General features: G+C 38.1%; 1 protein-coding gene across 24 annotated transcripts in view; it reads left to right on the top strand.

Annotated features, from left to right (window-relative positions):
• DLG2 (discs large MAGUK scaffold protein 2) overlaps nt 1–26,989 on the top strand; it is a 2,011,757-nt gene that overhangs the window by 1,457,471 nt on the left and 527,297 nt on the right. For all 24 annotated transcript variants that reach the window (XM_067750569.1, XM_067750576.1, XM_067750568.1 and 21 more), the window contains one exon: nt 21,802–21,938. In XM_067750569.1, coding sequence (XP_067606670.1) covers nt 21,802–21,938 — 137 coding nt within the window. The remainder of the gene's footprint in view (nt 1–21,801; nt 21,939–26,989) is intronic.

Raw genomic sequence — 26,989 nt, 5'->3', positions numbered from 1 at the left:
TGAAGGTACGTTCAAGAGTAGCTTCCTAACCATAAACATCTAGCATGCCCTGGTCCAGTCAATAGAATGATGGGTTTTGGTTAATTCGTCAAGTCCTTAACTAAAGTAAGGAGACTTCTACTATACTATTGCTGCTGTTGAAGAGATTACATTAGCTCTTTTCGCTGAAATAGCACTTCAGTAACAGTCTGCAATCATTCTGACATCCATGTTCCCAGTAGAAATTTAGATGTACTACTTAGACATATTACTTCATACCTTGTGTCACAGTTAATTTTTTTATTATCTTCCACTCTAGAATCATTTGATTATCTATCAGTTCCTCAATATTAGGTACTTGTCCTCATTGTGAAGCGCAGTCTCTAGCCCATAGTAGGAACTGGAAGATATCCAGAATACTCTGTAGTCTAGAAGCCATGCCTCAAGATAAAAATCAGAAGAAACTGGTTTGCTTAGCTCAGAACAAAGAAGACAAGGGTGGCTGTGACAGCTGGCTTCAAAACTCCTGCTTTTGGAGTAACCCAGCCTGGCTTCTATTTCAGGTTTTATAATTAAACAGTTTTGTGACTCTGAAAATCACTTCATTTTTAGAAGTCTTGGTTTACCTAATTGTAAAATTAAGGAGAAAGAACAGATGACTTGGAGAATCCCTTCTAAGTTAGTTCCACTGTTTGAAGGGCCATTATCCATATTCATGGGTGATCCAACTTTTACTCTCCTTTCCTTCAGAAGACAGAACTGGAATGAATAGGTAGAAGCTGTAGCATTACCGCTGTTTGATTCACATAGCAAAAAGTTTTAATGGTTCCATCTTGGTTACAGAGTATTCAAGGAAAGGCTTAGACCATGGGGCCCCAACCCCTGGGCCACAGACTGGCAGCAGTCCACAGCTTGTTAGGAACCAGGCCGCACAGCAGGAGGTGAGCGGCAGGCGAGCAAGCAAAGCTTCATCTGCCGCTCCCCATTGCTCCCCATCACTCACATTATCGCCTGAACCGTCTCCCTCCCGACCCCCCGTCCATGGAAAAATTGTCTTCCATGAAACCAGTCCCTGGTGCCAAAAGGGTTGGGGACCACTGGCTTACACAACCACATGCGTAAACCCAAAGCGGAGGTTGGATTAATTTAACTCCACGGTCCCTTTCAATGATAAGATTCTTTGATTATATAGGTCAATGGGCCAAATGAAGCAAGACACTCAACGTCTTTTCTGTTTAACTTTTCTGGCTGATCCTGCCTTCCTAACCCTTTGTTCCTATGTAATGTTTTACTGAGAGTAATTTTAAATTTACTATTCTCCCCTTCAACCTAACCACAGGCCCTGTTTGGAGACACTTACTATTTTGACAGAAACTGAGACAAACCACAGCTACATAATCTCCTTGATAGGCCGGGGGTGAATCTCAAGTGCGTTGGCCAACTGTATTCCAAAGCTTCCAGTAGTCATGCCTCCATGCAGTATATAAATGCCACAAAGTGCAGCCATTGAATGACTCAGTGGCAGTCAAGGTTAGTGATATTGGAAGTCTCACAAAGTTTTCCAGAGAAAACAGGAACCTAAGATTAGTTTGACTCCCTGTTTTTCTCCTACTCTGTACGTTTCTTGGGAAAAAATGAGTCTATATTTCTGCTCTTTTACAACTATTGCGCAATGGCCTGGACTACATGAGGATATTTGCAAATGGCTGAGAACAGAGCAACAATAACTAAATTGTTTGATGGCAGCTACTATATTGGGGAAATTATTTATTCTTAGATGCAAGTTAATCACCTTCAAAAAATACCCTTAGCAGATTTTGTTAGCCCTGAAAAGCAAGTGAACTGTCCATTTAAAAGCTAAACAATATGTTTTATTGTTTTTTTATAAGTCTTACAGAAAATATCTTATCCTTAGACTTTAATCAGCATAAGGAATAAGTTCCATCCAGCAAATTACTGCTCCAAAATCCAATTAATTGAAACATTTGGTGAAAATACAATCCGTGTTATATTTTACTTGTTTTCAGTTAAACCATATGTGCTATGGACATGCACTTTATTTGACAAACAGAAACATTAATGCTAATGGTTGGCAGTATTTTTTAGTGTCAAGGTTTTAATAACTATCTCTTGCATTCATAGAGCACATCCAAATGTATTTGACCACATTCATCGCCTCATTTGGTAATGCGCTCTGCTGTCACTGAAGGACTGAGGTTTTTTTCTCACTCTCTCAACAGTTTAGAATCAAATTGTTTTTATTCCTAGACACAAAGCCTTGTCCTAGCCCTGGAAAATATCCTGAGATATCACTGATTCAAATGACTGAAAATGCTAAATGACAGTAAAGAATCTTCTCAAAGAGGGAGAAGAGAAAAATTGTTTTCATTGGCTTACTGTATTCTCTAAATGCATATTTAAATGAATATTACCAAAATCAAACAACATTTTTTAGGTTCACTCACCTTGTTTTACTTTTTGTTACAGTGACCATAAATATTCTTCATGCTTTTCAAAGTAAATAAAATAGTGAAAGAATATAAGACAGGAACAAGAAGAAGATTACACAGTTTTATGATTAGCAATAATTTGAAAGTAATTACTTGGAATTTAAAGTCAATTTTTAATGTGATCAAGTACACGACTTGATAATGTAAGAACTGTATACCCAGTTACACATTAAAATTAATTGATTGAATCAAGACTTCCGTAACCACTAAGTACAAAGACACAGTATATAATTAACAATAACATTCAAGTGTTTATACTAAGTCAATAGGTATTTTGATTTCTCTCATTTTAGTATTCATGCCAAATGAAAAATACATTATTTTGAAATTTATGTCGGCATATTTCACTTGGTGCAGTATTTAAGAAAGGAGTTAGGACTTTTCCTAGCACATCAACTTTCAGTTCTATTGAAATGCACGTCACAGATTGCTTCACACGAAATAAATGTCAGTGGTCGTAATCATTGATGTCATTGCCTGAAATCTTTAAATAAGTTAAAAATTTAACAACGAACGTTACAGTTAAAACTGAGCCTCAGCTAATGTCCAGTGTGAGAAAGATGAGTATTTTCATACCTTTCTCTTTAGATTTATCGCTACACTTGCTAAGAGTGGTGAGTATATGTAGAACGTTTTAGAGTTTGCCAAAGTGGAACACGATGCACAGGCTGGTAGGCAGACTAGAACAGTAGTTAAGAGCAAAGGCTTTGCTGCCACAGTCTTGGGTTCATGTCCTGGTCCCCTGGTTATTAAATTTCTGACCTCGAGAAAATTACTTGACCTCTTTAATCTTTATTTTCTCATTTGAAAAAATGGTATAATACCTTCCTCATTCTTCTTTTCTTTTTTTAATGAGGTTAAATGATATATTCATAGCATATGAAATATGCTTACCATAGTGCCTGGCATAAAGTAAATAATAAATACAAATATCATTATCATTCCTCACAAATTTATCTTATTCAATATTCATTTTCTGAAAGGAGTAGTCTTTTAAGATGCTGCTCTGTTTAGTGTCCAACTGGAGAGCACAGTTGACTTGGTCACCCACCCAAGGACCCTCCACTTTAGCTGCTAACTGCTGACCCCTGTAGGAATGAAATGAAAATGCATTCTTGGTGAAACTAGTAGGCAGCTTAGATTTCATTGCTAAATTAGTCCTTCAAGTTATACAGCCCCAAAACAGAATAGATCAGAAAGAAAAATATACTATATAAATGACAGAATAAGAAGTACCCAGTATGCTCCTTTTAGGATGAGAGACTTGGGAGCTTTAGTTAATATTTTTATAGATATACTTTTATACTGTCACCTCTAGAATCATCGCTTTTGTCTTTTTTTGCCTCTGTAATACCAAAATATCGTGACAAATGTAGAAGGAGATATTGAAATAAAATGGAAAGATCACCATGATGCAGATGGACATACTTCTCACAATCTTAATAAGCAGTGCTTATATCTTAACATTTCTGATCTTCTAGGCATATTTTACCACAAAATTCCCAAATCAGGGCCAATAGGATACAGCATGTGTCCTAGTAACATGAATTAAGATATAAAAAACTATAGTTAAGGGGTAAAAGAATCAGACATCTTTTAAGACAACTTGTTTAATTAGAAATTGACAGTTATGAATGTTTATTCATTTAGTCAAATATATATTAAATATCCAGTATTTTCTGGGCACAGAATATCAAAAAGAGAAGTCATTTGGGTACTGCCTGATTGATTCCCACTTTAGGCAGAAAAACTGTCTATTAAGACAGGACCACTAGATGTGGCTGCACAAAAATTAAAAAGGGAGAGAAATATACCTTAATAATAACCTGTCCATCCTAGGACCTCTTATTTGAATGGATCTCCATTCATCTTAAATCTGTATTACTCCTTGCTTGTTTGTTTGTTTTTGTTTTTTTGCGGTACGTGGGCCTCTCACTGTTGTGGCCTCTCTCGTTGCGGGGCACAGGCACCAGACGCGCAGGCTCAGCGGCCATGGCTAACGGGCCCAGCCTCTCAGCGGCATGTGGGATCTTCCCGGACCGGGTCACAAACCCGTGTCCCCTGCATCGGCAGGCGGACTCTCAACCACTGCGCCATCAGGGAAGCCCTATATTCCCCCTCGTTTTGTCCTACCGAGAGTGTAAACTTCATGCTGGAAGACGGAACCATCATTCAAATTTAATTTTGGTAGTATAGTATGAATTCACCTGACTTCCTTTGTCAAGCTTTTTAAAAAATATTTTTCTTTCTTCTATTTCTCTTAAAACACTTAAAGCTTTTACTGCATTACCTGTTGTGTCGTAGGTATTATTGTGAAGCTGTTTCTTTAATCTTCTCCAATATACTTATAAAAAGTCTTTGGTGATCTTTTGGAGAGTGAGGAATGTTCTAGAGCAGTGATTAAACCAAATCCTCATTAAATCTCCATCTACCCACAGCTGTCTGAAATAGACTCATATCCCAAAATTGCTGAACACATATCTCTGAAAGATATGTGCTAGTTGTGGCAATTATTGATATATATTCATAGTTTCTGAACATTTGGAATTGTGTTGCCAATGCCAGCACAATTGCAAATGTATAGACATCATTAATTAAATTTTATATCATGTACATGTAGAACAAGTTAAGGAACTCACAACTTAAGCAAAGTGTAGAGTGACTGGAGATGATTCACTAAGAAGATGATATGAGGAAGGGATTGAACCCAGATCTGTATTTAATCTCACTGTCTTACACGGGATAAACCAATTGTCATTATGAATAACAGCATTTTAAGAGAGTTTGGGAAATAAATGATCTCACAGTTGTGTGTCTGATAACTCACTTTATATTCTAGTATTTTATCATACTTTATACATTAATAATACCTAAAGTTTATATAAATACAAGCGATTTACAGTTTATAAAGAGTTATTATCACATTTGACTCTCATTACAATCTGGAGAAGGAAGGCAAAGGAATGGATATTCTTTGAATACCACTACTTAACACTGTGCGGTTCCTTCTCATACATTATCATAATCAATTCTTGCTGTGATATTATGAGGTAACTATTATCCTCCTGATAAAACTGATGCTGAGAGAAGCTAAACAACTTTTTACAAAGTCACACAGATTCTAAATGACAGAACCAAGGTTAATGCCAGTAGGCACACAGTGGTCATGGCATATATTATTATATCCATCTTATATATTAGGGAATAGACCTATTGAGAGTAAGTGACTTGTTCCAAAGGTCCATTTATTATTTTGTCATGTAAATTATGGCATATCTTTTTTTCCAGTTTTATTGAGATATAATTGACATATACAAGTTTAAGGTATACAGCATAACAGTTTGATTTATATATACTGTGAAATGATTACCTCAATAAGTTTAGTTAGCATCCATCATTTCTTATAGGCACAATAAAAAGAAAAAGAAAAAAATGTTTTCCTTGTGATGAAAACTTTTAGGGTTTACTCTCTTAATAACTTTCCTGGGTATCATAGAGCAATGTTACCTGTAGTTATCATGCTGTACATGATAACTGCTGTGCATGATATCATGCTGTACATGATACATGATGTACATGATTACATCCCCAGCACTTACTTATCTAACTGGAAGTTTGTACCTTTTGACCACCTTCTTCCAATTCCTCCTCCCCCTAAGCCCCACCTCTGGTAACCACAAATCTGCTCTGATTTTCTGTGAGTTTGTTGTTGTTTTTGTTGTTCTTAGTTTCCACATTTAAGTAAGATCATACAGTATCTGTCTTTCTCTCTCTGATTTACTTCGCTCGGCATAATTCCCTCAAGGTCCATCCATGTTGTCACAAATGGCAGAATTTCCTCATTTTTTTATGGCTGAAAAATATTCCATTGTGTATATATATATCACAACTTCTTTATCTATTCATCTGTCACAGACACTTAGGTTGTTTCTTGGCTCTTGTAAATAATGCTGCTACAAACATGGGGGTGCATGTATCTTTTCCAGTTAGTGTTTTTGTTTTCTTCAGGTATATCCCCAGAAGTGGAATTGCTGGATCATATGATAGTTCTACTTTTAATTTTTTGAGAATCCTTTATGCTGTTTTCCACAGTGGCTATACCAGTTTACAATTCCATCAAGCATGTGCAAAGTTTCCCTTTTCTTCACATCCTCGCCAGCATTTATCTCTTATCTTTTTGTTGGTGGCTTTTCTAAGAGGTATGAGGTGATATCTCATATATCTCATTGTGGTTTTGATTTGCATTTCCCTAATGACTAGTAATATGAGCATCTTTTTTTTTTTTTTTTTTTTTTTTGTTGTACGCAGGCCTCTCACTGTTGTGGCCTCTCTCGTTGCGGAGCGCGGGCTCCGGACTCACAGGCTCAATGGCCATGGCTCACAGGCCTAGCCGCTCCACGGCATGTGGGATCTTCCCGGACCAGGGCACGAACCCATGTCCCCTGCATCGGCAGGTGGCCTCTCAACCACTGTGCCACCAGGGAAGCCCTGCCTGTTTTTTAATTGGATTATTTTTTGTAGGTTTGTTGTTTGGGGGGGTCTTTTTTTGTTTGTTTTGTCTTTTTGTTTTATTTTATTTTGTTTTTGCTATTGAGTTGTATGAGTTCTTTATATATTTTAGATATTAGCTCCTTATCAGATATATGGTTTGCAAATTTTTTTCTATCCTGTAGGTTATCTTTTCACTTTGCGGATTGTTTCTTTTGCCATGCAGAAGATTTTTAGTTTGATGTAATCCCACTTGTTCATTTTTTATTTTGTTACATATGCTTTAGGTGTCATATCCAAAATTTAATTGCCAAGACCCATATCAAGGAGGGTTTTTTTCCTAAATTTTTTCTAGGAGTTTCATGGTTTGGGGTCTTACATTTAAATATTTAATCAATTTCAAGTTAATTTTTATGAGTGGTGTAAAATAGCAATCTACTTTTACTCTTTTGCATGTGGATATCCAATTTTCCCAGCACCTTTTATTGAAGAGACTGATTTTTCTCCATCGAGTAGTCTTGGATTCCTTGTCAAATTAGTTAACTATATATGCTTGTGTTTATTTCTGGGCTCTCAGTTCTGTTCCATTGATCTGTTTGTCTCTCTTTATGCCAGTGCCATACTGTTTTAATTACTATACCTTTATAGCTTGCAGTCAGGACATGTGATGCTTCCTGCTTTGTTCTTTCTCAGATTTGTTAAGCAATCCTTAAGGAGATTCAAATCTATACCAGGATTTCTTTGTGAAAAATTAAACCTATTTAGGTGAAAGTATAAAATTAAAGCCAAAGGCGCATGCTGTTTGCTTTGTGCAACTAGATATGCAACATAGAATAATTCGTTGTAAAAATTAACAACCGATAGAAAAGATTTTTAGTCCCAATGAAACAGTTTTTATGGCAAAGCAAAAGTGCTTTAGTTCAATTGTTGTATAATTGAAGATACTAGCACTTGTCATACATAATGTAATAAAGGAGCCTCTGTTACTCAATAGTTTCAAACATCTTCTTTGGCGTATCTGAAATCATACAACAAATACTGGAAATATTGGTTAGCCACTTCATACATCTGAGCCATAGTGTGTAAGTCCTTCATTGTTTCATAGTGAGCAAAATGTCCTTGCAAAATAGGTACTTGTGTAATTATTTCAATTACATAACTCTCACTCTTTCCTAGGACCTAAGATGAATCCAGATTTTCCAATTATCTCTTTTACAAAGAGCCCCCATAAGGATGATTAAGTGAAGTAGTGAAGTCAGACATCTGCTGAAAATGCCCATTTGAAATCTTTGGTGGATTAAAACAAGCTTATAAATGAATTTATGAATTTGGGGTTAGCTGTTTAGATTCTTAGCAGATTACAAATGCCTGTTGATGTTATATTGTATCTTTTGAAGTTTGGTTTTTATGGGTAAGCTATGACAAACAGAACGGGGGAGGGGGAGAAGCCAGGAAAAGCTAATATTTCAAACTAAATCATGAACATGGGATTGAGAGATAAAAAGTTTCCCCAAGTGAGTTTTGTGGGTTTTTTGGGGTTTTTTTGTTTTTTTTTTGCGGTATGTGGGCCTCTCACTGTTGTGGCCTCTCCCGTTGCAGAGCACAGGCTCCAGACGCGCAGGCCCAGCGGCCATGGCTCACGGGCCCAGCCACTCTGCGGCATGTGGGATCTTCCCGGACCGGGGCACGAACCCGTGTCCCCTGCATCAGCAGGCAGACTCTCAACCACTATGCCACCAGGGAAGCCCCCCAAGTGAGTTTTAATGAGTGATAACTGGATATAGTGAAGAAAAGACAAAAATGTGGGAAGGAAAAAATTATGCTTTATCACAAAATATAGAACATCATCCCTCACAGAATATAATTTCATGTATTTTTAAAACAGCAGCAAACACTAATGAGGAAAACTGGTGTGGACCAAATCTTATCATGTCATGCCCCTGCTTAAAACTCTTCAAAGGCTACCCATTGCCACTAATACAAGATCCAAACTCCTTAACAGAGCACCTCGGGACCTTCACGAGCCTCTGTTTCTCCAGCTTCCATTCTCAGTATTTCCTCCTAACCCCATTCACTCCTTTGACTATAATGATCAAGGCCATATCACCTATCTACAAGCTACTCCCTCACTCTGCTTAGAGTACCTAACTGTCTTTCTTCTAGCCATTCAGCAGGGCTCAGCTCAGTTGTCACTATCTCCAAGAAGTTTTCTCTGACTCCGCTATCTGCCTTTTCTTGAAAGCATTTGCTTGTGTTCTGTTTACTTCTCGTTTCCTTCACTGTGGTCTGTGAGCTCCTCAAGGACAAGAATTGTGTCCTCTTCATAGTAATCTTTCCCAGCGGCAGTGTCATGAGTTGAATTGTGTCCCCCCAAAAGATGTTGAGGTCTTAACTCCCAGTACCTGTGAATGTGACCTTAATTGAAAGTAGGAAATTTGCTGATGATCCAGGTTAAGATGAGATCATTTTGGTGGGCCTTAATCCAATATAACTGGTATCCTTATAAAACGAAGAAAGTTGGATACAGAGACAGACACATACACAGGGAGAATGTCACGTGAAGATGAAAGCAGAGATGGGGGTGTTGCCTCTATAAGCCAAGGAATGCCGAAGATTGTCAGCCAAACACCAGAATCTAGGAGAGAGGCATGGAACAGATTTTCCTCCAGCCCTCAGGCAGAACCAGATGCCTTGATCTGGACTTCTAGCCTCCAGAATTGTCAGACAATAATTTTTGTTGTTTAAGTCACCCAGTTTTGTGTAACTTTGTTCCAACAGCCATAGAAAACTAATATAGCCTGGAACTTAAATGTGTTTTAAAGAATGAATGAAGTAACTCACCACATTATTTTACCAGCCTGAGCCCTTTCCTTCACAGTTCATTAAAGTATACTTATGGAAAAAGGATTCAGTGATTTTTATTTGACTCATTCATTTTAAAAATCAGTTTTGGAGTATCGACTTTGTTCATAATGCTCCTGGGGATCATAAATAAAAGAGTTATTGGGCTTCCCTGGTGGCGCAGTGGTTAAGAATCCGCCTGCCAATGCAGGGGACACGGGTTCGAGCCTGGTCCGGGAAGATCCCACATAACGCGGAGCAGCTAAGCCCGTGTGCCACAACTACTGAGCCTGCGCTCTGGAGCCCATGAGCCACAACTACTGAGCCCACGTGCCGCAACTACTGAAGCCCAGGCGCCTAGAGCCTGTGCTCTGCAAGAAGAGAAGCTAGTGTAATGAGAAGCCTGCACACGGCAACGAACAGTAGCCCCCGCTCACCGCAACTAGAGAAAGCCCACGCGCAGCAATGAAGACCCAACACAGGCAAAAATGAAATGAATACATTTTTAAAAAAAGAGTTATTATTCCCTCTACATTCAAAGTGCTAACTGTCCAACATGGGGGACATTAAACTTTTCCAGAACAGAGCTGACAGTTAGGTGCTGCATACCACAGTAGTGGTTTATGGCAGGCGCCTGTTCTGATTGGTTGGTGTCCATGCTATACAAGCTATTAAATGTTTTCAATATCAACCCTTCCTATAAGTAACTCATTTAATATAGAAAATGATGTCTCATTAAAAGTGAGAGAGAGAAATAGCATTAAATGTGGTCACGGACACATTACTTTTAATTTAAAAGATGGGTATTAGGGAGGACTTTGCCGAAGAGGTGTTACTGGATAACAGCCTTTGTGGATGGAAATTTATCAAGACCCATCCAATTACCCTTCAGACTTTCTGCTCTGATTTCCCCAGCAGCAACCCTGCCAATTGGAACATTCCTATCAAGACTTCAAACTATGAGTTGATTTTTATCTCTCTCAAATAATCTGTTACTTTTGATAACTTTATGTGTTGGGATCTAGATGCCTCCAAACAGCCTGGACTGTATTCAGGGTCGATATTAATGACTTTGGTTTACATTGGCAACTAGAGTCAACTTAGGAAAAAACATTCAGGCAGACGTGGTTGATAGGTAAAGGCAGCGCCTATCACTTTTAAATGCTGGAAGCTTGGAGGATATTCCATTTCAAGTACAATAAAATAGACGGTAAACCAGTAAGAGAACATCTGATCACACTTTGTCATACTGTCCCGTGAGCAGTCAGCTGTGGTCAGAGCAGGTTACTTCCTTTGTAAGGATGCAGGCAAGGAACTGCTGATCATTCTTAGATTTAATAAAGAGTAAATACATTTCTCACTGGTAATCTCTATTGTTTCTTTAGATACAATAGACACTTCATTAATTCCCAAGCACACGAGGCAGTAGTTGGCACATTAAAATGCTCAGTATGAGTTATTCTGGTCACTTTTTTTTCTTGAGCTAAAGCAGTCTGCTAAAGTATACACATCTGTTAATGTGAGATGCTTGACACTTAAAAGTATACCTATGCCATGTGATCATTTGGTCTTTGAACAATTCAATCATTAATTCATCCTGTAAATATTTATTCAACAATTACTGTATGCCAGCAGTGTGCACAAGATGATCTATTTTATGCAACCCCTACTTTCTAGGATCTTATGATTTAGTTGAAGAGAGAAGATCAATGCACACAAAAGATTAATTTCAAAAGTGATTTAATCTAACTTCTTACACTTTCTGTGCTTATACCTAGACTGCTGAGAATTGCTGAAGGAAAAAAAGTTACTAGAATAGTGCTATCATTAATTCATAGTCACTAAACCCTAACGAGACAATCAACAGTTCCTTGCAATTTTTCTGCATTTCTCTAATCAATTATTTCTTCCATCTTCCCTAAGAGCTATTTCAAAACTTCTGTACTTACTCAAATCTCTGACCTCACTACTTCCCTCATCTTAGCCAGTACCACACTTTCTTGTTATCAGAGTAAATTGAAGATGAGAACGACTTTAGTGTACTGCCATTAAGCCAATAATCTTAACCTTTATCTACACCATCCTCTCCTTCCCTCTTAATTCAGTGGAGAAAGAGTCCTCCTGTCTCCATTTATTCCAAACTATTTATTATGCATAGTATCAGGGGCTAAGTGTACATTGGTGAGTATAAGGGGTATGGTTCCTCTCCTCCTGCAGCCTGTATTCTAACTAAGACTACTTGTTGCTTTCACATGAAATATTTCTCAAATAAGTTTCTCAAATAAGCCATGTTATCTCCCAACTCTGAGTCTTTAAGTGCATGTTTCCTTCTACAGGGATGTTCTCTACCCATTCCCTTTCTCCTGGCTCACTTTCATCTTCTAGGTCTCAGATTGGCTATCAGGACTTATAGTTAGCACCTGTTCCTCTCCTATCAACACTTACCACACCGGGTTTTCATTGCCTCTTTACTTGCCTTACTCTCCATTAGAAAAGAACCATAAACACTGATTCACTGATACAACCACAATATATATAGGGCAGTCCTTGGCCCATGAGTAGTTATCAATTAGTGTTTGTTGAATGAGTTAACTCATTCTATTTAAATAGATGTAAAAAAGCTGATACGTATAATTGGTTCTACTGGGGTTCAACTTAGAAATGAACTACTTTGAGTTGGCAAAGACTTGAGTGGTCTTGAAAATTAAAGTGGTGAAGGCATTTCAGATGGGAACCAGGAGTAACAGTAGAAAAACAGCACAGCAAGATCATCTTGCTTGGGGGGAAGCTTAGTAGCAGAGAAGTAAGGAATAGTGAGATGAGGGGATATAGCATTCCTGTAGAAAATGAACAGTGACGGACAATTTCAGGAAACAGAGCAACACAATGGATGTAGAATTTTAGGGAAAGAATAACCTGGAAAATCTTTGCTGAATGGATTGGAGAATCAGGCAGGGAAAGACTGGAATCAGGGAATGTGGTCATGAGCCTTTTACACTAAAGCAAGCATGATTGGATAAGCACTTGATTTAGTGAAGTAGCAATAGAGAAGACATATGTACATATATATAATACGTTTACACATTTTGTGCCGTCCCCTCCTATTATGGGAATGAGTGAGGTAACTATAAACTAGCAGTTCCACCAGGCAAGGAGCCCAGCCAGTCACCCAGAATCTTCCTCCAAAAGGACTGGAAATTTCAGTCCTTTGATGGGTTTTTGTTCTTTCTGCATTACATAGAACTCTACTGATTTCTTTTACATTCCTACCCTCATCACGTTATACGGCCCCGTTTCTTCTCATATTTCTTTTACTACTTCTCACTTCATTTTATCTTTTTCTGTTGCTCTGAAACAGTGGTTCTCAGAATGTGGTCCTCACACCAGTAGCATTAGCATCACGTGGGAGCTTGTTAGAAATGCAAATTTGGGGGCACATGCCAGATATTCTGAATCAGAAACTCTGGGCATACAGGCTAAATTCACTTCTCTCAGATAATAGTTATTCCCCAAGGCACATACTATAGAATCCTATTCTCTCTGTAATCTCTTTCTTGTTGGAGAATCCATTTTCATAGTTTCAATGACCACTGCTATGTTGATAAGTGCCCAAACTTGTGTGTGTGTGTGTATGATTTCATTATAAAGAGATAGATATACATACCACCACTTAGACCATTAGAATTAGATGATGTATTAATTTCCTGGAGCTACTTTAACAAATAACCACAACTTGGGTGGTTTAAAACAATCGAAATTTATTCTCTTGCAGTTCTGGAGCCTGGAGGTCTGAGATCAAGAGGCCAGCATGATTGATTCCTTCTGGAGAGCTCTGAGGGAGTTTGTTCCATGGCATTTCTTGGCTTATACATGGACCATCCTGCTCTCTGCCTCTGTCATCACATGCATTCTTCTCTGTGTGTTTCTGTGTTTCTGGGTCCACATTTCCTCTTCTTACAAGGACACCAATCATTGGATTGGGGCTCACACGAATCCAGTTTAACTTCATCTTAAATTGATTGCATCTGCAAAAACCCTGTTTCCAAATAAGGTCACATTCACAGGTAACAGGGCTTAGGACTTCAGTCTGTCTTTTGAAAGGCGTAATTCAACCTATAACCACTGCCATTTGAGTAGATTGTGGTATACGGAGTCAGATGGAGGAGACTGAGGAAAGTATGTGTGATACGGAAATGCAGTTAGTAACTAGAGATCACTGTTTACAAACTCCAGCTCTTACAGTAAATGAGGCAGCAAGTTCAAGAGAAGATTTTTTTTATTAATTTATTTTTTAAAATTAATTTATTTACTGGCTGCACTGGGTCTTCGTTGCTGTGTGCGGGCGTTCTCTAGTTGCAGTGAGCGGGGGCTACTCTTCGTTGAGGTGCACGGGCTTCTCATTGTGGTGGCTTCTCCTGTGGAACACGGGTTCTAGGCAGGCGGGCTTCAGTAGTTGTGGCTCACAGGCTCTAGAGCGCAGGCTCAGTAGTTGTGGTGCACGGGCTTTATTGCTTTGCAGTATGTGGGATCGTCCTGGACCAGGGCTCGAACCCATGCCCCCTGCATAGGCAGGCAGATTCTTAACCACTGCGCCATCAGGGAAGTCCCAAGAGAAGGTCTTTCTAGGATAGGGCAGAAGCATGGTCAAAGCAGAATAGAAGAAAAGCATTGATGGTAAGGGACTGAATATTCTAGAGGGGAAAAAAAAAGGAATAATGAGTAAAATTCAATGGTGAAGGGGAAGATTTACATTTAGAAAAGAGGAATGATACTCATTCCTTTGAGAAAGGGTAGGTATAGACATGGAGACTTTTCACAATAAAATAGGCATTGAGTGATGCCTCTTTTTAGGCAAAAAGTATAAGTGGGTTTTCTGTTGTTGTTGTTGTTGTTGTTGTTTTTGTGGTACGCGGGCCTCTCAGTGTTGTGGCCTCTCCCGTTGCGGGGCACAGGCTCTGGATGCGCAGGCTCAGCGGCCATGGCTCACGGGCCCAGCCGCTCCGCAGCATGTGGGATCTTCCCGGACCGTGGTACGAACCCGTGTCCCCTGCATCGGCAGGCGGACTCTCAACCACTGCGCCACCAGGGAAGCCCCCTAAGTGGGTATTTTGAGGTACATAGTCAGGAGAAAATCTTGGAACATTGACTGTGGTAAGTGAATTAGGTGATCTGTGAGAGATCCTTAAGCAGGATTGAACCTGCCTAGCCAGCGCCGAAGGCATTTTGAACAGAACCACTTCTTTCAACTCCAAACTTTGTCGTTTGAACCCAGGGAGAATCCAGAGAGTAAGAAAATACAGATTTGGTCTTTACTCTCATCTGGCACTGTAGATATGATTAATCATTCTCTCAAATTAAAATGAATGACACATTTTTGGTATTTTTTTAAGCAATGATTTTTTTCTAAAGAAGAGATGTAAAGTAGTCTGTTACCTGTGTAGACCAGACCCGCAGGTGAAGTTTTTGTTTTGTTTGTCAAATGAAATGTATGCACATTCAGCAGTTAGGTTGCCTGTATTTCCTAAAACAAAGCCTGCCAGGCTTCAGGATGGATTCCGTGTTTCCTTTAATAAAATAGGATCGTATAGTCAGAACGTACAGAATACCACTATAGTATTTTTTTTTTTGTAAAGCACTAAACACCCTACCTTGCAGATCCTAGATGAACTGTGACAGAAGCAGTCTGCTTAATAATATTAAAATTTTGGAGGCGCCCCAGAGTGCCCTCCTAGTAAAGTCACATAAAATGAAGTTGAACCATGTTGGTGAATGATTGATTATAAGACATCATGGGGATTCGTTCTTTACACCCATAAAGACTATATGGGTACATTGTAGTCACATGACTCTTTCAGGTACTGGGGTTTTTATTCTAAGCTTCCCACACACAGAATCAGCCCGTTTTCCCAAGACTTCCTCCTTCAGGCCTCCACCTTCCACTGGCACCTGCTCCTCAGGCACCCAGGGGAAAGGGTGAACTGGGATCATTCCTCATGTTCTTTTTTCACAGGAGAAGGAAAAGATTTTGCATGGGAAAAGGTTAAGTTAAAGGCTTTAAACAACGTTCAGACATTCCTTTCCCTACGCCTGCACCTCCTGTGTTAACATGAGGATATACAATCTGGGGATATGCAGGAAATACGGAAAGAAGAACCCAGCTTTATGCACTAGATGTAATCCTGAAATTGTTTGCACGTCAGGTTTGTCAAACAGATCAGTTTTTAATTGTTTGGGGAATTAGGTGTTTAAATTTCACTTGCTTTTTTCCTTTGCCAGAGTACTGAAATATCCACTGATGTTACTTCCTTTTGTGATTTTAATACTTATATTGTTCTGTGTCAGCTTTGTTTATTACTGACACATGTATAGGCAGGTTTAGTATTATTCTCAATAGCCAAACTTTCCACAGTCGATAGTGTTAGGGTCACGATTTTAGGATGAGACCTACGAACTCTTGTCACTGAGTTTATTTTATAATTGATTAGTCAATTTCTTGATCATGGACACATCTTTTCAATATTGTAACCAATTCTCTAAATTGGTCACTTACCAAAAATCAGTGTTCCTTACTCAAATCGTTATAATACTCATTGTATTTGTCTTGTTAGGGGCCGCTCTAGCTTATCTTACTGTAAATACAGGTTTTGAGTGTTCGCTAGGCATTTTTGTCTCAATTTCCAGCACAGGGGAGCTGGGATTTTATGAGCACTGTATGATCTAAGTCAGGGCAGCTGACTCTTCAGTTACTTAGTCTGATGTATTGGTTTTAAAGATGCGTTCTTGGGCTTCCCTGGTGGCGCAGTGGTTGAGAGTCAGGGGACACGGATTTGTGCCCCGGTCCGGGAAGATCCCACATGCCGCGGAGCGGCTGGGCCCATGAGCCATGGCCGCTGAGCCTGCGCGTCCGGAGCCTGTGCTCCACAACGGGAGAGGCCACAACAGTGAGAGGCCCGCGTACCGCAAAATAAAATAAAATAAAGATGCGTTCTCTTTTATCAATTCTGACTTAATACTTTATTCAAGATCCGGCCCAAATGCTAAACCTTTTGTTGATTCTCCTCCTGCTCTTCTAAGAAGTCATGATCCCCTCCATACTCACATATCATAGTACCATTACAGAACTTATCCTAGCCTGTTCAGTTATGTCAAGATCTTTAGGTATCTGTTTTCCAAACAACTTGAGAGCTTATTGAAAGCAGAGAATTTTTATTTATCAAGAATCTATCTTTGTAATAACTGTAAATGGAAAGTAACCTTTCAAAATTCTATAAAATTTTTAAAAGAAATTTGAAAAATGAATCTATTATGTGCCAATTACTAAAGAACATAGATACGGTTTTTTTGTTTGTTTGTTTTGCGGTGCGCGGGCCTCTCACTGTTGTGGCCTCTCCCGTTGCGGAGCACAGGCTCCGGACGCGCAGGCTCAGCGGCCATGGCTCACGGGCCCAGCCGCTCCATGGCATGTGGAATCTTCCCAGACCGGGGCACGAACCCGCGTCCCCTGCATCGGCAGGCGGACTCTCAACCACTGCGCCACCAGGGAAGCCCCATAGATACGTTTATTCCCTTATTACACATGAGGAGATTGGGGCTCCAGTTTACACAGCTAGTAGATGGAAGAATCAGGATACGAAGCTGGCTCTGCTGTTGTACCACTGCCTGCACAGTGGTTGCCATAAACTCTGTATAGACTAAGATGGAGAGGTAACCAGAGTTCAATGAGGAAATGTAACATATACATTTATCAACTCCAACTAAGGGCGCTCACTTTTTCAGCTGTTCCTCTCTCTCTAAAGCCACCAGCTTCATATTAAAGGGGAGTCTTTCTCAGAGACAAGTGATTTTCCTTGTCCTCTTCTATTCATATGTTTATCCATTCTTTCATTTAATGCATATTTATGAGGTAACTATGTATCTGCCCTGGTTCTACTGCATAGCATGAAATAGTTAAAAATCCCTGTCGGGCTTCCCTGGTGGCGTAGTGGTTGAGAGTACGCCTGCTGATGCAGGGGACGCAGGTTCGTGCCCCGAACCGGGAGGATCCCACATGCCGCGGAGCGGCTGGGCCCGTGAGCCATGGCCGCTGAGCCTGCGCGCCCGGAGCCTGTGCTCTGCAACGGGAGAGGCCACTACAGTGAGAGGCTCACATACCGCAAAAAAATAAAAATAAAATCCCTGTCATCTGGAGTTTATATTTTCACCAAGGAGATAGGCAATAAAAAATTAAATAAAATACATAGATAATTTATATCGTATATCACAAGGTAATAAGTGCTAAGGGACACTGAAAATAGAGCAGGATAAGGAAGTGGGATGGATTGTTAGGGGACAGTATTAAATAGGGAGGTCAGGGTCAGGGTCCCAGAGAAATTGAAATTTTAACAACAGCCTGAAGGCAGGGTGTTCCAGGCAGCAGAAACAGCTAGAGCAAATGCCCTAAGGTGGGAGTGTGTCTGGCATGTTCTAGAAATATCAAGGCAGTAACTGTGTCTAGAGTGGATTGAGGGAAGGAAGTATGAGCAAATGAGGATAGAGAATGATCCTATAATGTAGACAGACTACCCCTGCTTTCACAGAGCGTGTGCAAGGAAACCAGTACCTCCAAACTGATCATTTGGATTTGGTCTTATGGCTTGGTGGACCTAGACCACATTTGTCTTCATAGAGCAGTCCTCCAAAAAGCCAAGACATCATCTGGATTTAGACCATTGCTTCAGCCAGTTTCAGCCACAGTCACTCATATGAACTCATGGATCATTATTTCTGTACTGTTTCTGGTCAATCCATTTCTTTACATTTATGTTGGCTACAGTTGATAGCAGCTGTCATGCAGTGCATGGTATGTACTCAGGAGATTCTTGTTGAATGAGTGGATATATGAGTGAGTGAGTGAATGAATAAATGAATGAATGGATGGATGGATGGATGGATGGATGGATGGATGGATGGATAGATAGGACCAGATTCGATTTTATAACACAGATGGATACTTCCACCTGTAAATAACCTTGTATTCTGGATGTAGACATAAGCTATACGTTTACCTATCATGTTGAATTGAATATCTGGAATATGGTTGAATGTTGACCAAATATTGATTATTTTTAAATGTATCCATGTTCCACCAAAGTAAGAGAAATTAAGGGAAGTGTTTAGTTCTGTACCTTTAGAGCCATTCTCTGGCTCTTACTAAAAATACTTTAGCTTAAGCAGAGTCACCAGTTAAGAAGTGCTTAAGCCTAATCTTAGCAGAAAAAACATTGTTTCCTTTTTAGCTGATATATTTATGTCTACGGTATCCACAGTGATTTCATTGTCTTGGTAAAATCTTCAACTTCAAATCTCAACTACATAGTTACTCCCTTTGTTGGACTTAACCTTGTTTATAGTGGTAATTTGTTTCCTTAGCTCTTCTGTAACTCAGACCGGCTGTGGCATGTACTGTTGGCATAGTAGATGTAAATCAGAGTCCCTGAATTTTCTTTAACCTTTTGTCCACAGTTCGGAATGACTTCTGTACTATTGTAAATGCAGTAGATTGATCCTAGCATGTGGCTATGAAACTTTTGTAAATATGTTTTTTAAGCTTTCCTATAATCATATATAAATATGAAGTAACAGTTTTAGAAAACATGAGCTGATATGTATTTTTAATTTCATAGGAAAAGCCAGTTGGGGACATTTTATCTACCCTTGGTCATCTTTCACTTGGTAAACAAATTCTTTAAATATGAGGGAAACAAATATGTTTATAGATCTATGCAATGTCAAAGCATCAATAAAGAATAATTACCCACTCTAGTAGGAAATTAAATGACACTTATTTTAATTGCCCTATCAATTTAAATCCATTTTCCATTTATTGTTAACAACTAATTTAACAAAAAAATCACTTCCTTTCAGGTATCATTCCAGAGGTGTTACTTTATAATTTACCATGCCATTATTTTTCCATTAACTAATCACTTATGCTATCTTAAGAGCAGCACATAGCCCTACTCAATATTTATTCAATACAAGGATAGTGAAATGGAGTATTTTTAAAGTGTTTTTCATTGTATAAAGTGCCAAAAATTTTTATGATTGTCTTATCATAAAAGAAGTGTGTGGTTTTTTAAAACTAGGCAACTAGGGGTGTGTGTGTGAGGGGGCGTTAAATTTCTTAAGCAAGTTACAGAAATGTTCTGTCTTTAGTTACAGATGTCTGTGACTTATATCTATCTTTCTGAGTAATTTGCATGTTAATTATTATCATTTCAAAATACAATGAAAATATATGCTATAAGTATTGTACCGAATGTGTATTCAATTATATTCTGAGAAAGATTTTTTTTGTTCTTATACTTTTAAAGAGTCTATCAGTCATTCTTTTAAAATGGCCTCATAATGATTTTTAATAACTATTCTTGTTATCATTCCATAGTTTAATATAAATAAAAGTTTATGACAATATGTATAGACCCTGAGGATGTTATGCTAAGTGAAATAAGTCAGACCGAGAAAGGCAAATACTGTATAATTTCACTTATATGTGGAAATCTAAAAAACAAAACAAAAGAACAAGCATAAAATGGAAACAGAATGATAAATACAGAGAACAAGTAAGTCGTTGCCAGAGGAGAGACGGGTGGAGAGGAGAGAAGATATAGGTGAGGAAGATTAAGAAATACAAACTTCCAGTTACAAAATAAATGAGTCAGTGGTTGTGAAATGTGCAATGTGGAGAATATAGTCAATAACCATGTAATATGTTTGTACGGCGACATATTGTAACTAGACTTATCATGGTGATTATTTCGAAATGTGTAGAAATATCTAATCACTGTGTTGTGTAATAGGAACTAACATAGTATTATAGGGCAATTATACTTCAAAAACAAGCTCAGTCACAGAAAAAGAGATCAAATCTGTGATTACCAAGAGGTGGGGGAAGAGGAGGGGGGAGTTAGATGAAGGCAGTCAAAAGGTACAGACTTCCACTTAGAAGGTAAATAATACGAGGGATATAATATACAACATGAGAAATGTAATTAACACTGCTGTATGTTATACATGAAAGTTAAGAGAGTAAATCCTAAGAGTTCTCATCACAAGGAAAAATTTTTTCTATTTCTTTAATTTTGTATCTATATGACATGATGGATGTTCACTAAACTTACTGTGATAATCATTTCATGATGTATATAAGTCAAATCATCATGCTGTACACCTTAAACTTATACAGTACTGCGTGTCAATTATATCTCAATAAAACTGAAAGAAAAAAATTATAAGCCATAGCATAGTAAAATTCTTCTCTCAAGATGGAAAATTTCCAAAAGACAAAATTTTTTTTTTAAAAAAGGAAATTTTCCATGTTTATAATGATTTCATATTTCATGGTTTGTTACAAACATAATACAAGTATATAATCTATTTGTTTATTCTTTAGACTGTGTGCAGGGATGATTCGTTTGTGTTCATTCTTTATTAACTATAAGTTAATAACAGGAAGTGCCAGAAGTGTGAAAATATGACAAGGTACCCAGAGAAGGAAACATGAAGGGCAAGCATTGAGCTTCTTTTCCTTATCTTCTCTCTGAAATTATTACACCAATATCCAATGTATCTTCCTCATGGCTCTTATCTCAGAATTTGTGGAATGTTCGAATTGCTGTTCTTTTCATTCTAAAATGTCAGAAATATCTAGGTCTCTACCCAAATGACTGGCAGGACTTCTGTTCTCTATGCTAGAGTAACAACAGCAGCAACGAAGTTAAGCCCATAGACTAAACGTGGGCAGGATTGCACTTGTGTTTTGCCTCATTAGCATTAATCAACAAGCTTTCAAATGTTTAAAGGACACAGTTGATTGAAGTAGAATTTATTGTTATTTATACTGTTGTAATAAATTGAGGATTACTTTTTTTTCGACTGTTGAAATGTGACTAATAGCACTTTCTTAAACAAATACAATGCTTTTCTTTTTGTTTCTTTTCCATAGGTTTAGGCTTCAGTATTGCAGGAGGTGTGGGGAACCAACACATTCCTGGAGACAACAGCATTTATGTAACTAAAATTATAGATGGAGGAGCTGCACAGAAAGATGGAAGGTTGCAAGTAGGAGACAGACTACTAATGGTGAGTGTGACTGAAGCAGAACTATATGTATATTTATAAAGCTCTTGTTTCCCAGTGTATGACTGTCTTAGTCATTTCAGGCTGCCATAACAAAATACCATAGGTTAGGTGACTTAAACAACAGAAATTTTATTTTCTCACAATTCTGGAAGCAGGGAAATTTAAGAGCAAAGTTCTGACCCATTCAGTTTCTAGTGAGGTCTCTCTTCTTGGCTTGCAGACAACTGTCTTGCTGCTGCATCCTCACATGGCCTTTCCTCTGGGCTTGTGCTGAGGGAAAGCTCTCTCTCTCTTTCTCTTTTTATAAAGCCATTAGTCCTATCAGATTAGGACTTAAGTCATGTAATTAATAACCTTAATTGCCTCCTAAAGACCCTATCTCCAAATACAGCCATATTTGGAGTTAGAACTTCAACATAAGAATTTGGGGGGAGGAAGCAGTGACCTTGGGTGGAAATAGAAAAGGGAGAGCAGATTTTGTGGTAAAAGATATCAGAAGTACAGGTATAATTGGAGATGATTTGTTGATATTTTAAAAACAGAAATCTAAATTTTCACCAGTTTTCATAGGCACAGAGATTATGTCTTGCTCTTCCGGTATCTTCCATCTCCTATCAGCCAGAGAGACTGCTAAATCCAGACTGGTAGAGAGATGGGCTTTGCATAGCAATGTGAAAAACACTATCTGGTTTATTGATCTGTACATTTCTATGCCTGTGTTCTTTGGTTCAACCAGTGTAGACACAGTTCCTGACTTCCAAGAGTTCTGTCACGTGTGCAAATGGATCCCTTCCCCCTCTCCTTTCAGACAGGGTTTCTACTGTTTTATTTGCCAGTTGCTCACATGCTTCAGGAGTCTTGGGCAACGACTGACACCAACATGCAGCCAACCTTTCTGAGCCATGGAGTTATACGATAAACGAAAGCAAAATGTAGGCAATTATAAGCAGTAAAAAATTGGTGATTGCACCTAAAAACTGTTTCATCTCCATTTACTGTTTTATATTAAATCTACAGGATAATAATCAAATACTGAAAATTAATAGAAGATAGTTGTCAAGTAAGAGAAGTATATCTAGTCATATCGAGTCATATGTCTCCCTTTGTAAAACAGGATCTTGAATCTTTGTCACAAGGAGCCATTATCTCCAATACTTTCATGAGAAGTGTTTGGGAAGGATCAACCTGTACAATTTCAACAGAATAGTAATTTCTAGGACATGTGCAAGTTTTGGGGGTTGAACCTCAAAGTTCATTGTACCCATGTCCCTGGACTCTAGACAGGTTGTTTGTAGTCGCACTGGCCTAATTTCATAGTTGTCAATGATTTTTGTATTGAATTATCTGGATAAGAGCTTTATAATAATCTTGATAACTAACATTTATTTGGCATTTACTGTGCTCCATGTATTTTTTTAAATGTTTTTCTGTAATGTAGTATGTATTTCTCACAACAGCCTCTTTTATATAAGCAAAGGGAAACTGAGGTATAGAGAGAGGTGTACTAACTTGGCCATGGTCATATAGTTAACAATGGACAGAATTGGATTTCAAATGCTTGTAACCACCAAACATGGTCTTTGCATTTGTTTCCTAAAATCTGTCAGTCAGTTCTTTCCTTCCTTCCTTTAGTTATCATTCAGTCATCATTTAGTCATCATTCAGTTATCATTCATTAATTCCTTTATTTAACAAGTAATATATTGAGCACCTACCATGTCCCAGGCAATAGGCACTTCTCAGGAAGGAACTCTGTCAGCAGAAAAAGTATGGTCAAACTGAATGGGCAAAAAATGTGGCATTAATGACTTCAGTCAAAGTTGCAACTAAGAGTTTTTGTCTTCTTTACTACTTGAAGTCACTACAATTTTATTTTTATTTTTTAAACCATTTTATTGAGGTATGACTGACCTGTAAAAAGCTGTACATATTTAATATATACAACTCCATGACTTTGGGGATAAGTACATACCCATGAAACCATCACCACCATCAAGGCTATAAAGTTATCCATCACTTCCCAAAGTTTCCTCTCATGATCATTATTATCATTATTATTTTGTGTGTGTATGGGGTAAGAACACTTAACATAAGATCTACCTTCTTAGCAAATTTTAAGTATACATTACAGTGTTGTTAGCTGTAGGCACTAGGCTGTATAGTAGAACTACCATTTTCATTCTCAGGACATTCTGAATTTTGTTTGCTTGTTTTTGCCTTTGACGTGAATGTTGGTTCTTTTTTTTAAAAAAAACTTAAAGCTCTTTTGTGTGTTTTTTTAATTTTATTTATTTATTTTTGGCTGCATTGGGTGTTCATTGCTGTGCACAGGCTTTCTCTAGTTGTGGCGAGTGGGGGGCTACTCTTCATTGCACTGAACTGGCTTCTCTTTTTGTGGAGCACAGGCTCTAGGTGTGCGGGCTTCAGTAGTTGTGGCACATGGGCTCAGTAGTTGTGGCTCGCGAGCTCTAGAGAGCTGGCTCAGTAGTTGTGGCGCACGGGCTTAGTTGCTCCGTGGCATGTGGGATCCTCCCAGACCAGGGCTCGAACCCATGTCCCCTGCATTGGCAGGCAGACACTTGATCACTGCGCCACCAGGGAAGTCCTAAAAGTTGGTTCTTATGATGTTGTGTCTTCTGAAACAGAAAAGTGTTATTGGGATATGAGACAACTTCTCTCTAACAACTTCTCTCAAGAAGACAAACTTTATAGTTTGTGGACTTAGGGATAAAATAAACTGTGATATCCATTTTCTACATAGTGCTAAATTGAAAAATGAAGAGGACAGTTTCATTCTAAAGTAGTGCGTCATAGCGACTGATTTGACCTTTGGCTCATTGTTCTGTAAGAGTTTGGATGTAGACAGCTCTTCTGGACTGCTTCTGTTATTTCTTCAACTGCTGCTATTATCATATCATGCTAGATGTCATGTGCTGATTTCTTGAAATTCTGTTTAAATTTTTAGTGTTATATTCAAATTCTTAAAAAAAAAACTCAAAGTCTAAATAATTCTGTCAAAGGATTTTCCAGGCACCGTGCTACTTTTCCATTATCATTTTCTTGATATTCATTGTAGACAAAGTGATTTCAGAAATAGCTGTGACATAATCTTTAACATAATCCTTAATCCTCCTTTGAGTTTTAAAGCATAGTTTAAAAAAAATGAAGCTTCAACAACCATAGGTCTCTCTCCTCTTACGTAAGGAAAACATAATTAGTACTTTCAAGGCAACTGCCAAGCTGAATCTGGAAATGAAAGAAAATGATTCATTTTATAAAATTCTGAAAGAAAAATGAGCCTGAGGGAAAGCATAAATTAAAAATCCCAGAAGCCACCCCAAAAGGTCAATTATCTTGCTTCAACCAAAAATATTTATTAATGCTCTCCTTCTGTCATTCCTTTCCACCTCCTCTTCCCTTTACTACCCTACATTCATGTCTTCTTCATCTTTCTCCTCTTCTACTCTCCTCCCCCAAAGGAAGTATGAATAATTTAGATTCTGTGATTTACCAGCTGTACCACACTCTATTTTTCTATAAATAGGTTTTTTCTAAAACAATTTGTACCACTCCCTTCCCTCACTTCTTAGGAAAAATTCCTCCATATGTTATTCATTCATAGTTCTGTAAGTAAGTTGATCGAGAATAAAATTCCATTAATTTCTTTAGACTTTTGTGTATAGATCACCATAATTCAGGAAGTCTCCCAGCATCTACCCTGCAGTGAGAGCACAATCTTTTTTTTTTTTGGGGGGGCGGGGTGGGAGTGGGGGTGGGGATCTTTAGTAATAAACCTTTCAGTTTCTCAACTGAAATAACTTTAATGTTGGACACCATCTGAATCATACCATATATACTGGGTACTTTTTTTTCCCTAAATACTTCTTATATATCAGAATTGAAAAGTATCTATCTTAGATATTATCTTATTCCAACTCTCATTTAGTACATCAGAATCCCACAGAAAAGCAACCATGTGAAATAGTCCCTCCCCTCTGCTAGAACTCTGTAAGGATGGAGAACGGAATGCCTCGTCGCAGCTATCCGTTAGATACTAACCATCAGTAAAAATGTTTTCCTTAAAATTATATCAAAATATACTTCCCTATACAGCTCTCCCTTTAGTAAAGGTCTCTCCCTTTAGTAAAGCTCTCTCCGTTGGAAACACAATGATGAATATGAATTCCTCTTCCACATTTGTTTAAAAAGCTATTTCTTGCCAGTTCTCCAGTTCTCAGTCTTTTAAGATGTTTTACATTTTTCCTCTCACTCTTGCACTAAATTTTATCATACATCCATTTATCCTCTGAAAATAGATTACCCTTTTAACAAAACTTCTTTTGATTCTTTAACATGTTATTCCCCAACTTAAAAGAAAAAAAAAAACAGGCTATATTATTGCATCTGACCTTTACATTTATTCTACTGTAAGAAAACATTATCCTGCCTAAAACCTTTGCGATAACCCCCTTAGTGTTTCAAATAAGATGACTTTAATGTCAGACCTCTCTGATGTTTCATGGGTCACCCAGATGCATGGTATATGTTCTCTTTATCAAAATAACAATTTTTTAAATTTCCCCTGCTACTGGCACTTCTTATCATTCACTAGAATTTTGTTTGTTTTGTTTTGTTTTTTATTTTTTCAAATGACAGTGACATCTGATTTTAATGGATTGTACCAGTAGCTTAGTGTTGCAATCTCAGACTGAATAGATTCTCTCTTGGCCTTGAACTTCATGGAACAGATGGTCAGAGGTTAACAGTATTGATAATTTTCTAATTCTTTCATATATTTTTACACACTCATTTTTATTAAGCCCTACCATGGTGATACATAGAGCCACATATATTACAGAAATGTGATCTTCTTCATCTTTTTTCTACACGATACCAGAAACTTTGAATCTAGGGTCATCTAATTGTCTTCTCTAAAGGGACAACATGAACTGTTAATTGGCAAAGGCCCTGTCACATTGTGATTTAAAGTTTATAATCTTAGTCTCTTTTTTCCATAACCTTTGCTTGACGTTTGAAGAAAAAATTGTCAG

This window comes from Pseudorca crassidens, chromosome 9 (genome assembly GCF_039906515.1).
Source record: "Pseudorca crassidens isolate mPseCra1 chromosome 9, mPseCra1.hap1, whole genome shotgun sequence".
NCBI lineage: Eukaryota > Metazoa > Chordata > Mammalia > Artiodactyla > Delphinidae > Pseudorca > Pseudorca crassidens.
The sequence above is the reverse complement of the archived record's forward strand: the minus strand, read 5'-3'. Positions and strand labels throughout refer to the sequence as shown.